The following is a 13,617-nucleotide window of genomic DNA, read 5'->3' on the forward strand; positions in this document are numbered from 1 at the left end:
AAATGAATTTGCAGGATTTTTTTTTTAAGTGTGCTATAAAATAAGTGGGTTTGTTCCTCACGAACAGAAATGTGTCAGGCTTTCTATTATTAGTTTTCAAGGGTTTATTATTTTGTCATGGATGCTTTAGCTTTTAGTTGTATTATAGTTATCTTTTAAAAAATGATTCAATTCTAGATCATTTTTTCTTTCATCAGTCAGAGAAGAATCTTGACCTGGCAGCACAAGTACCCCTGAATTAGTAAAGAACAATTAAATCCAAAACCAATCTGAACAGAGCTGCCAGTGTCAAGGGGTAAAGAAGGATTTCAGTAACAATTTTATCATACCTTTATAATCATCAATACTAGATGACTTGAGTTGTCTGCAGAACAAATGGAAATTTTCCAGAGCTGCCAATACTGGAGGCTGTGTGGGACAGAAAGGGGAGAAACCCACTTTATTGTTTAATCTGTTACTATTATCTCCTAGGTCTCATTTTTGAGAAAGACAAACAAAATGAATTTGCAGGGGTTTTTTTAAATGTTTGCTATAAAATAAGTGGTTTTGTTCTTCATGAACAGAAATGTGTCAGAGACATTCCAGGTGCTGTGATGGTGGCAGGGTTATTAGTTCAAGCTTATGGCATTGATTTGAATAGATATCTTCTAGTCAGAGATGCTGCATCTCACAGGCCTAAGTAACAGAAACCAAAGAACAGGAATGATAACCTGAAGGGATAAATTTGTTTACAGTCATGTGCAGTTTCTGCCATTAATCTCATCTTTTCCAATGCTGAGCAATTCCTACTCTTTAGGAACTGGGCTCTAGCAGTTGCATTTACACAGTAGCATCATCTTCTGTATGAGACGTCCTGATTATCATGCAGGGTGTGGAAAACATAGTCCTGAGGAGGTGGAGAACGACAAGAGAATGATCAAGAAAAATAACTTAAAAGATCCTAAAGATAGATAACCCAGAGAAAATTTCTTGCATGCTGAAATGAAAAACGAAGGCTTGTTCTCCCATGACAGTACCATGCCCTTTCCTTTCTGTTTGTCTCTTTTGTTTTCTTTTCCCCATCATACCTTCTCCACTGCTCCTTGTCATTTCCCATCAGGTTCTCTCTGTCTTTGGAACATCATATCCTTGAGGCAAAAACTGTATCTCCTTATTTAAGTGTAAAATGCTGCCCTGCTTTGGCACTTAGCTGATGGGAGGATGCCAGAACAGCGAAACACCTTTGATATGCTGAAATTTGCATATGAAAATCTCCACCAAAGCAGCAGCAGAGGTGCCATTAATAACAAAGTCTCCCATTCATACACATGGCCAATGTGATAAGATGGGGTGTGCAGGTATTGCAGGATGGGAGGATGGGACCCCCTCTCTGCTGCCTGCTGAGATATGAAAAAGACAAGACACAAATTGCCTCCAGTGCTCAGGTGTGTTGATACATCCCAGCAGCCAAACATCTGCATATCCTGGAGTGGTGGATAAGTCAAGATCTTAATTAAAAGAACCTAGGTGGTTAATTATTTTTTCAGTTTGGGAATGCATGTTTACCAGTGATTCCCAGTTGCTGCCCCAGGGGTGGGCTGTCTGGTTGCCTTCCCATGAAATCTGCTCTTACTTGGCTGCAGGATGATGTAGGACTGATCTTCCCTTTGTGTGTCCCTACTCCCCATTGCAATAGGCAGACAGACACTCTCCAGGAGCCATGGTCCCTGTTAGACCCAGCCAGATTGGCTTCAACAGCCCATGTGAGATCAGTCTGTTGAACAGACTTTCATTGAATCATGGAATGGTTTGGGTTGGAAGGGGACCTTTAAGATCATCAGGTTCCAACTCCCTTGCTGTGGGCAGGAACACCTTTCACTAGACCAGGTTGCTCAGAGCTCCATCCAGTCTGTCCTTGAATACCTCCAGGGATGGGGCACCCACTGCTTCCCTGGGCAACCTGTTCCAGTGCCTCACCGTCCTCACGGCAAAGAACTTCTTCCTAATATCTAATCTAAACCTCCTCTCTTTCAATTTGAACTCATTCCCTCATTCCCCCTTGTCCTCTTACTACATGCTCTTATAAATAGTTATGCCCTATCTTCCCTTGAAGTTCCCTTCAGGTAGGGGAAGGCCTCAGTTGGATCTCTGGTCTACGAATGGTAATCCCCAATTTAGTGCACCCACCAAGATTCCCCAAAACCACACGCTCCTCCCTTCTGCTCCGAAGCTTTTCCCCTCCCACCTGCAGTGGGATGGACTTGAGACTTGGAGGCACAAAAGGTAAAGATCTTAAACTGAGATAAGATCATTTTACTGGAAACAGCAACGAGATAAAAAACAAAAACAACAACAACAAAACCACAAACAAAACACAAAAAAAAACCCAACAAAACAAAACAAAAACCAAAAAAAACCACCAAAAAACCAGGAAAAGGAATAATACGAATGACACAGGGTACAAGAAAATAAATTATTTACACAGAAAACCCCTTGACAGTAGACAATACCAGACGGGAAGGACTCCCTTCTCCCCAAAAGAGTCCCTTCCCTTGGCACCCCAGCTAATGACAGTAAGGTGGGATAGAAAAAGCTCCGGGTCCTGGCCCTCAGAGTTTCCGCAAAAAAATTAACCCTGTCCTGCCCAGAACCAGGGCAGTCACGCTGAGGTCTTCTCTTTTGCAGGCTGAACAACCCAAATTCTCTCAAGACTTTCCTCATAGCAGAGGCTCCATCCCTCTGATCAGCTAGGTGGCCTTCTCTGGACTCACTCCAACAGCTCCATGTCCTTCCTGTGCTGGGACCCCAGGGCTGGATGCTGCACTGGAGGTGGGGTCTCAGCAGGGCAGAGCAGAGCCCTGGGGCAGAATCCCCCCTCCTCTGGTGCTTTGGGTGCAGCCAGGACACACTTGGCTTTCTGGGCTGTGAGAACACGTGGCTGTGTCATGTCCAACCTCTCACCCACCACTGTGGTCCAATGGTTTCATGGCCTCCACACAACCATGCAAGCACACTTTGAATGTGATCTCATTATGCATAGAACAAAACAAGTTACATTCTGGCTGTTGTCACATAGCCACACACACACCAAAAAAAAAAGTCTGGAAATTATGCTGAGAGTGTTTAGCCTTTTTCAGGATTGCCTTTTCCCTAATTCTGGGAAATTGCTAATGGGACTTGCTGGAAGCCAACTGATCTGAATGGCAGTTTTTGATTTGAGATGTTTGTGTTTATTCAAAGTTTTTGAGCTGTTCTGCAAATTGGTCAGTTGTAAAGAAGAGCATTTTTTACAAATGCAGTGACATCATCTTCCTTAAAAAGCTTCTAAAAATATGTGCTATCTGATACATTCCAAAAGAAAGCTTTATGCTTTTCTGAAGTGTTTTTATAAACTGGAGATACTTTTTGCTTCTTGCAGGATTGCTTAACAGTACCAGAACTACATATCCATCCCTTCAGCTTCAGAATTTCCCAAATAGATGGGTTTTTTACCTTTTCAGGTTACACAGTATTTTTCACTGCCAATGAAACACAGTTGCACAATTATTGTTATACAGCTATCTTGGATGAGAATTGATTTTTAAAGTATCCTGGAAGGTGTTGGAGTTTGGTAATTGCCTCCTTAAAATGGAGCTGTTATCCCTTGTTGAGATGGTGCTCTAATTAATCAGAATAGAAGATGCCAGGAAACTGATTTCTTCTTCCCTCCTCACAACAGTAGTTTTAATCTACTCATGCTACAGAAACTCTTTCCCCAGATATGTTTTTTTCCCCTGATGATGAGAGCAGCTAAACCAAAGCAGATACATGTCAGGTGTGATTGTGTTTATGGCTGCTGTGTGGCTTCTGATGTGTCCAGGGAAGGCTGGCCAGCTGGAAGACATGTAATGCAGGCAGCGTTATCTTAAGGATGTTTCCCTAAATTTTCTTGTGCAACTGTTTTTGGATATGAATGGCTACATATGCAGTTCTGGCTCCCACTCCTTGTTATCAACCTGTGTTTGTGCTCAAGGGGTCCCCATGGGCAACTACATCCCTGGGAATATGTGCAGATTAATGGGTTTTCTGTGCTGATGGCCCAGATCCTTTTCCACAAGGTTATTGGAATATCCATTTGATGGGAGAACTGCCCCTTTCTTTTCTACATTAGGTGCTGTAAGGGAAAGGGAAAATTTTGCATATTCTTAGTGTGTAGTTCTATATATTTCTGTCTGTTCATTGCATGTGTTTCCCATGTAATTTTCTTTTCCAACAGTCTTCTTTCCTACTGGGAACACATTTGTCTGAAGTGATTTTGACAGGGAAAACTTTGCATTGCCACATATCGATAACAGCTATTAACAACAAGATTATTAGTACTTACAGTATTGATCAAAAACCAGGATTCTGCTCTCTTTTCCCTCCCCTTTGCAGATATGCCTCTGTAGTGTTGTGAGCAGCCATGTCCCAGAGAAGTTCCTTTATGTCCTTCTGCCATGCATGGGGAGCCACTCAGTTTCCCTTGCTAACAAACCCAACTTTTTTTTGGCTTTCCATTGTCACCTGAGCAGTTGTCATTATGTTATCCTTTCTCTAGCTGTTAGAACTGAATGAGTGATTTCCTTTGAAGCTGGTACTCTCCTGTTTCTCTGATGGCCTCTGCCTCTGCCTAAACCCCATCCTTTCTCCTCTGACAAATGCAGGCTTGTCTTTTCCCATTCACCTGGTTCCCATTGGTTTAGGGAATAGGTCTCCCTGAGCAAAGTCCATCATCAGGACAAGACCATGTGGCAAAAAGCCAGACTGGCCAGGATGTCTGCTTCCATTTATGGACCAGAGTTAATGAAAGCCAGCACTGCTTTGTTTCCCAACACGTTTGTCTCGCCGATTGCTGGCTGGCTGTGGATGCAGAAACGGGAGCCCTGTCTGGCTGCAGCAGCAGCAGCAGCAGCACTTGGGTTTGCTCTCCCCATGCTTCTGTGCACAGGAGACAGGAACCCACCTGCAGAGAGCCAACAGTGAACTGCAAGTGGTGCTGCAAATAATCTGACTCAGAGCATGCAGTGGAGGGAGCAAAGACTGGATCTTCCAGAGGATGCTGAGAGGGATGAAGAAAGACTTCCTGCTCACTTTTCAGCTTGTTAAAGATCTACTGAGAAAGCTGAAAAGTGCAGTCATACCTTGTTCAGTTGTAACAGAGCATGTTTAAAGGAGATTATTTATTTCCCTGCTAAGAAAGTCCTTTTCTTTTTGTTCTTTTCTCCCACTCCCTTCCTTAATAATTTAATTTAGTGCATATGGGTGTTACTTTCCTCATACCAGTACTGCCCTTTGGCCTAAGTCCACGATATTTTTCTTGTGTTGTAACATAAAGTGAAAAAAAACCTCCAGGTTTTGGTTTGTTTTTTGTTTGTTTTTTCTTTTTTTTCTCCCACTGGAATTGAGCACTAAGAAACAATTTAATTGAAGTGTTTCTTAAATCTGGAAATGGTTTTGTGTTCACAGACCCCCTGCCAGAATGGGGTAGTTTTGCTTCCTTTCATTTCCAGTGTCCAACCCACTTAATTTGAGTTTTCTGAAAGTGGTAGCTGAGAACAATTTTCTGAATCCTTATTCATGTTCTTAAATGAATTTCCTGATTTCCAATGTGTGAAGCATATAATAGCTCCCTTTGGGTTTCATAGGCTGAGCTTATTTTGTCCTAGTATCCCTCTACTGGGCAAACCTTTCAGTGCCTTCCTAAGGAAGGCAATTTTAAGCACCTTTCCCAAGAGGGACAAAGGGCAGTTAGTGAACCTGAAGCTGATATTCTCATGATATTTAATTACTCCTCTAACCAGTTGGTGGCACTGACATGTGAAAGCAGGCAGCCTGATCTGATAGACACAAAGGTGTTGGGTTTTATAAAAATGACTAGTCTAACAAAACTGAAATTCATAAAGGTAAGTCTCTAGGCATACAGCTTTATGCTTTGAATACAAGGTTTATATACTAAACCCAGCATTTTTGGGCACTTGGAGATGTGTCACTTTGCCTCCTTTCTTTGTGACTTTATGTAGAACTATATTAACAGCATAAAATAAATTAAAAACTAGCTCAAGAGAATCAGAAATTGCTAGTTTCAGAACAATCATCAGAAATATAACCTTAGGTTGCATAAAAAAAATGAAAAAAAGGCAGGGGGTGGGGGGGAAATCCTGTTCCACGGGTCATGAACCAAATGACCATGAACTAAAAACAATCTTTCTATTGTTCCACAGAATGTGAGTAGAAATTAATATGCTAAGTCTGATTCCACTAAAAGTCCTGATTCTGTTTCTCTGCATATATTTGATGTATTTGGAATTGCACTTAATATAGTCATTTAATGTGGTGGATTTAGATGTATTTTCCCTGTACAAAACTACATTTTTCATTAAGAAAAAAATTCCCCTGAAAATATTAATTTCTCTGTAATGATTCCATTAGGTTAAATAAAATACAATAATGAAAATTCCTTTTTCCTTTTCATAGTGGCCAAATGGCACGATAAAGAGGCATGACTAATCCCCTACCCTAAGGGCTTCAAAAGGGAAGAATAGGGTAGGGTGGGGTTCCTCAGCCACACGGCCAGCTTACTGCCTGAAAAAGGGTTGGATAAGGGCAGGATTTAATACAAAAGGTCAGGCTAACATAATACGTTTCCACTGAAAGGAAATAAAACTCAGTAAAAATTCTTGGTGATGAAAGAAAGGGAGTTCTTGGTATTATTGAAGGATGGCAGAGAAGCAGGTCTTTCAGGTTCAAAAGAAGAGCATCACCACAGTGGTGGGACATTTGCTGAGAATCAGTCAGTGGTCAGGTTTGGTATTTTTTTGCCCTCAGCTGCTCTTTAGGAAGGATGCAACAAGGTTCAGGAGTCCCAAGTGGGCACTTAGGGCTGAATAGCCAGTCAGTCATCATGAAGACCCCTGGGATATAATAAATGACTATTTAACCTCCTAGTCAGTGATGGAGAGAGAGGGGGATGTTTGTCTAGCAGGTGAAATATCATTTCAGTAGTGAACGTTGTGCTTGTCTGGTAAAAGTACGCAGCAGTCAGGTTGGCAAAGCACTAAAACAAAGTGCTGCAAATTTCCAGCTCCTTGCTTAATGTCATTTATATGGAGAGAAAGTCCAGGAATGTGATCCTGCCCCAGATGAGACGAGTCTGTCAGAGCCAATATATTTTGCATCTCCCCTAATCCTGTATTGCACTGAGCGTTTTCCTTCTGGAGTTCTTGCCTGTGTGAGAGCCCTGTTCAGCCTCGGGCTGTGCTCGCTTGTGCCAGCCTGGGGGAGGAAGGCAGCTTCATGCCCTTAATCCTGACATGTCCCTCTCTGCCTGCAGTCCCTCATGCTTACAGAAGCATCTTGGTATAAAGAGAGGCTAACAGGAGGTGGGATGTCTTTTATCCTCTTATCTGTGTGTTTCTGAAAGACGGCAAAAAAGCATCCTCCTCTTTGCCTCCTAAGCTGGTGTTGCTATTTCTGTGCCCATGGTGGCAGTCTTGCTCAAACTGCCTTCACTTGGGAGGTCCATTTGCAAAGCCTTTAGAAAACAGTGAAGGTTTCATTATGAAAACTGGGAAATCACTAGGGTCTGATGACATCAGGAAGGAATATTCCACTTACATGTTGTTTGGCTTCCCCCAGTCATCTCTTCTTGCATTCATCCAATAAAATTCCATTTTCCTGAAGTTCACTGTCATAAAATTTAAAGTCATTCCCCCAAGATTCTATATTGCATAGGAATTGTTGTCCACTGAGACAAGATCTATCTGTATTCTCACACATTTAAATGGACAGAAACATATACTGGGAAAGAAAGAATCATATAAACTCAAGATTTTCCATATCTACATGGTTCAAATTTTCACCAAAGTGTCCCTGGTTTTGTATTTTATATCCCACATTTTTGTGAGAAGCTGCTTCCCTCCCTGCGGAAGGTAGAGTGGGATTTTTCCCTTGAGCAGAGCAGGAGATAGAGAACAGTTTGCTTTGTGGTGGGATTTATGAAGTGCCTCTAGTAAATGAACCTGAGTGGCTTAGAAGAGAGTGCCTGTGGGAAAAAACAAGACAGCCTTGCTAGCTACTAACAAATGTTGCTGGGTTTTAACAGAGAAGTAATTATTTTACTAATGTTCAGAATAACATAATTGTAAACAATTATATTGTTTGCATTTGACAGCCAAGGGGGACACAGGAGATTTTGGCATAAGCTTATAATGTGAAGCTGGTGGAATTACTGATATAATAGGCAAGGGTTTTGCCTCCTACTCCTGTGATGTTTTACTGGAAGACCCCAAATCAGTATTGTCTGTGTGCAAAATCCACAATTTTGGGGCTTCTTCTCCTAATCATTGTAGAACTTGGGATGAACACCAGCTGCTGGGTCCATGTCCACCATGGGCTTGTAACTGGTCTGGAATTCCAAGAAAACACCTCCAGGGATGAAACATTTGCCAGCATACAGGTGTCTGTCATGCACTTCAAACCAGACCTTTCTGAGACTTGTGAAAAATAGCTCTAAAATCCCCAAAATATCAAAGAGATGACCATTAAGAGTCTGAAGGACTGCAGCCCCACTGGGTCTGCTGGGGAGAGACATGGGCAGTGACCCACAGGATTTTATCTGCTGTTAACTTATCATGGCCCCAGTGTCTCAGGGACAGAGATGACCTGTGAGAATGGGAGAGGGAGGAGGCAGGAGGCAGCATCAGCTGGCTTCCCTTCCCCAAGAGGAATGGGCACCTGAATTCAACAGGGATCAGATGGGTTTTGCTCCAGGCAGGGCTGCCTTCACCTGCCAGGGATCTCTTTGCCCCTGGCAGAGGATGGATCAAGGATTAGGGTGACAGCCTGAGTAAGGCTCCCTTCTGGGAGATGTGGGGTCAACTGGGCAGCCCAACAGGTCTGATGGGCTGAAGGAAGCCTGGACAGTGCTGAACAGCAGTAGCTGCATTGCACAGGGAGAACAACCTGGAAAAGTCAGAGAAGTGCCATACAACCAGCAATGAGCTGCTGTGTGTGTCAGGGAGAAACAGAGGCACCTGTGGAGGGAGCTTCAGCCTTGTCTTGGATGCTGCTGGCTCTGCAGAGTGTGCAGTGGCCCTTGCTGGCACAGCCCTTGCTGGCCCAGCTGCAGATTTACACCCTCCCATCCCTGTAGCTGGTGGCTGGCAATTCCTGGGGAATTCTGAGACAGCTGAGACATTAGTCAAACTATAATTTGAAAAATCCTTAAACATTTATTGTTTATTTTACTGGATCAAGGTAGCATAAAATCCATTATTTTAGTTGGTCAGATAGACTTGAGAGGGAACATAAGGTCCACCCCGACTGGGAAACAAGAATTACAATAAGCCCTCTCATGTCTATGCTGTTTTTTTAAGAAAGGCTTACCCTATTTGAAAAACAACTTTGATCCTAGACAAATCTTATCATAGACCACAAATATGTCTGCTTTGGAATAAATCTTTGTGGAGTTTCTGGACTTACATTCATAAAGGCTTAGCATACGTTAATTAACTTGGAATTAATTACTCCAGTTGGAACAAGGCCACAAATTCTAGCCCAGATTCGTAAAGGGGGTTACTTAGGTGTATCTTTCAGACTATTATATGTATTTTAGGAAGGTATTGAAATAAATATATTTTAATATATATTTACACATACACACACATACATGTTTATGTACTATAATTCATTTTGTTATTGTCCACCTCCTAGGTTCCAGTGAATGGCCATCTTATCACATCAGTCAACATCAGAGAGAAAAAGCTCCTCAAGGTACCAGCAAAAGTTTTAGAGTATTCTCTTTCATATTCTCTTTCAAGAGACAGTTGTTTTAAGAATGTTAATTTCTTAAAGGTTGCTTTTCCTTGGTTTGCTGCACTTAAGAGATGCTGCAGTAGTATAAGACCATGTAATTTTCTGGCACAGCCACATTGTAGTTTTTGTCACTGCCACCACAAGGGGGATGGTCTCGTCATCCAAGCCCAGAAATGGGTGCTGGAATCTCCTGTATTTCCATTCCAGCTCTGACAGGGACATTTCCTTGGGTCTGTGTAAGGGTTTTACCTTGGGCATTGAGCACTTGTATTGGTGTGGAGAAAGAGGCTAATGCTTTAAAGAGCTTCCAAGGCTTTACAGCAAGTTCCAAATTGCCCAGAGGAGCTGTCTGCCCTGTCCCTGAAAGTGTTCTAGGCCAGGCTGGATAGGGCTTTGAGCAGCCTGGTCTAGTGGAAGGTGGCAGGGGGGTTGGAACTGGATGGTCTTTAAGGTTCCTTCTAAACCATTCTGTGATTTTGTGATTCTAAGTGAGGAGCAGCCCCTGAGTCTGGGCAGGGAGGTATGTTTTCTGGTTTCCCTCCTTGGAAGAGTCAAGAATCGCTGTTTAAATAGAACATTCAAAATTTATGGTTTAGGGTTAGCACTACTGTTTCATCAAGCTGTATGCAAATGGCCTCAGCTACTCCTGAGCCCTTCAGATTAGTGCAAACTACAGATATCTGCATTAAAAACAGGCAGCTCCATGGTTGGAAAGGGAAGGGGAGGGCTGGGGTTTTTTTTTTGTTAAGCATTGTCAGGGTCCTAACTCTTGATTATAGCACTCCTGATTTTAACAGGGGTAAATAATTTAGACTTTCCTCTTTCAGAGGAAGAACTTAGGAAAAATGAATGCAAATCTTACTATAGAGCAGGTACCTGAATTAAAATGCGAACTTTCTAATCTAGTAGATAGGATTTGTAGGTCCAAAGCAATAGCATTTATTGGTTTGGAATTTGCAATAAAATCTGTTCAGGAAGACTTTTGCACACACTTAAAAGACTCCAGCACCCCCCTACTCTCTCTGAGTATCATGGGTTGTCTCCATTTCACAACTAATGTCCTGACTCTTTTTTCTTCCAGATGAAACATAACAAATATTTTTTTTCTCTTTCTGCTCTATATCTCCTCTATACTGTAGCCTAAGAAGAAGAGGAAAACCCAGTGCTCAGAGAAGAACGTGCCAAAAGATCTGCTTTCTGTGGAAAAAGACAAACTGCAAGAGGAAGAAGGTAACAAAAGATCTGATTCTTGTTATCTGATTCATATTACCATATAATAACATGGGATGAAATATGTCAAAAGGGAGGCCTTCTCTGCAATTCTAGAGTTCTGTGTCAGTGGGGAAAGCTGCCAGTTTGGGAGTTATTTCTATCACCTGCTCCTTTCCACATGTAACTACGTGGACAGGTGCTGTTGTGATCTGGTTTAATTACAGAGGAGTAAAGAGAACTAATTCCCTGTGAATAAAATGGATCGAACCCTGGAAGATTTGAATATGCCCAAAAACACGATTCAAACCAATGAGCTTAGATGTTGAGATCAAAAAATTGATGTATTTTATTTAATAGTAAGAGGCAAAGAGAAAAGAAAGAAATAAAGAAAAATAGAAAAGAGGTGTATGGGGGAAGAGGAAGAGTGACAAAGATCAGAAATGTATCGCCACTCCATGGGTTCCAACAATGCCTTGTTGCTTCCCTCCATCTGGTCTTCTTGGTGGTGAGGGTTCCCTACCTTAAAGTATAAAGTGCCATGGATTAATATACATTTGGGGAAATGAGAATGTCCGTGTGCCTCCCCTGATGGGGCAAGTTTGACACTGTCCCTTGCAACACTATGGATCTCTTACATCACGTGCAGTGCTCTGGTGCAGGGTCTGGGGACTCTTTTTGGGAGGGGCCTTTGATGGACCATGACACTTTTCTGCTGTCCCTCACACGTCCCTTAGGATGTCCCTTAGGTCTGGCTTTCCTGAGCTGGTCTGCACAGCAGCGGGTGGGCACTCAGTGCCTCGGGCCAGAGGCTGTGCCACACACCCAAAACCTTTCCTCCTCCCCCCTTTGGTGCAGGGTCTGTGTGAGCTTGGCAGCTGATAAACCTGGGGCTGTGGCTCCACCTCGGAGCAGGTGCTGTGCTGGGCTGTGGGTGCTCTTCCAGATGCTTTGAACAATAGTGTGACTTTCCTTATCTCAAGTTGCCTTATGGGCTTAACTCGCAGTCCAGGGTTTCAGTCAGGAGGCCCATCCAGGGTGGCCTTCGGTGGTGCAGCTTCATTATGCTCTTTTTCTGTAATGGGCAAAAGTCCTTCATAAAGATGTTTAAGCCATAAAATTTCAGTCTCTGACAGGAGCCATGTGCTTTCCTGCCACACTCCCCCAAGTCTCGACTGTGTACACAGGGAGGGCAAATCTGCAGGTGAGGAAGGATCCCTGAAGTGGTCAGAGGCCCTGTGGTCAGCAGAGTACTTCCCCTAATCCTGTGGCCTCTGCCCTGCTGATACACAGATGGAGCAGCACACTGTTGTGCCCATGACTAAGGCTGGTAAAGGTGCTGGGGCAATTCACAGCCAACTTGTAGCACGCTTGTGAGCAGAGCCAAGACCTTTGCTTGCAAGCAGATCTGCAAAGAAATCTGGCAGAGGCCAGCAAGGCTCAGGCAGCTAGAATTTCACTGGAAAATCCATTGCATCCCATGAGCCCTTCTCTGCCTCCCCCCCACCAAGGGTTGCACTGAAAACAACAAATTCTAAGCTTTTCTGGGCTTAAAAGATTGCAATGTGATTAGTGTGGTGGTGAAGTCCTTGCTGCTGTTGGACCAGAGTCCTTCCTGGGGCCCGTGAGGCTGCTGGGGGAGAAGGGAACACAGCAGAGGCTTTCTGCAAACAGATCTGTAATTTTTTGAATGGATGAGCCAGCTGAATTGTTTTATGTGTTTTTCAGGGATGCTTCAGAGAAAGGAAGTGTCTTGGTCAGTTCCAGGGGCTGTGTTTTCCCCTTCATTTACCATTTTTGCCAGCACCTCCTCTGACTTCTTGGATCATGGAGAGCATGGATGGAGACAGGATGTGGCCCCACGGGTGTGGATGAATGTGTGTGTAAAGCAGCTGAGTAGGAGAGGGTGTCCACATTGCAGAACAAGTCTAGGGATAGAGGAACTCAGTAAATTGAAGCCTTATTTAATGGTTAAGATTTTCATTAACTTCTCCCCCCTGTCAGATATATAAGGTGGTTGATGCTTTGCTGTGGCATCTCCCCCAAGGGAATGGGTGTCACATCAGGCTTACACACAGGACAGAAGAATATGTGCACAGACAGGTCTGTGATGGGGATTTCTTACATAATACATCTCTGCAGAGGAAACAAAGGCTGCACACAGGGGACATGCTGCACAAGGTCTGATGTTCTCTTACAGCCAGCATCAGAAACTTTCAGATTGTTGTTTACCTTGGTGCTAAGCAGTAAAGGCAATGAAGAAAGTTGTTTGATAGCTTAAAAATGGACATTGCTCTCTGTTATAGGAGTTTGGCAGACCAAGATCAGCAGCCGTGAAAAGAGACACTTAAGGAAGGAAAGGCTGAAACAAAAAGGTAAATGTACAGGCTCAATTTGCACACCTGATCTGGCTGGGCTTGTTACCCCTCCCCACAGCCCAGTGTCTCTTTGCTCTATTCATCATTTGGGAGCAAAATCCATGCACTCACTGAGGCTATTTACTTAAGAAAAGACAGCTTTGGGAGCTTTTACTTGGGAGCTTGCCTTTTACTCTGTGCTCTCATTAAAACACACAGCAGAGCACACAGCATTACCCAC

At 43.2% G+C, this 13,617-nt stretch overlaps 1 protein-coding gene across 1 annotated transcript in view; it reads left to right on the forward strand.

Moving 5' to 3' along the window:
- The window catches only part of LOC110467986 (uncharacterized), a 30,663-nt gene that overhangs the window by 1,118 nt on the left and 15,928 nt on the right, over nt 1-13,617 (forward strand). The window contains exons 2-4 of the mRNA XM_085574503.1: nt 9,709-9,768; nt 10,950-11,040; nt 13,326-13,394. Coding sequence (XP_085430629.1) covers nt 9,709-9,768; nt 10,950-11,040; nt 13,326-13,394 — 220 coding nt within the window. The remainder of the gene's footprint in view (nt 1-9,708; nt 9,769-10,949; nt 11,041-13,325; nt 13,395-13,617) is intronic.

Source organism: Lonchura striata, chromosome 3 (assembly GCF_050655825.1).
Source record: "Lonchura striata isolate lonStrDom1 chromosome 3, ASM5065582v1, whole genome shotgun sequence".
Taxonomy (NCBI): domain Eukaryota; kingdom Metazoa; phylum Chordata; class Aves; order Passeriformes; family Estrildidae; genus Lonchura; species Lonchura striata.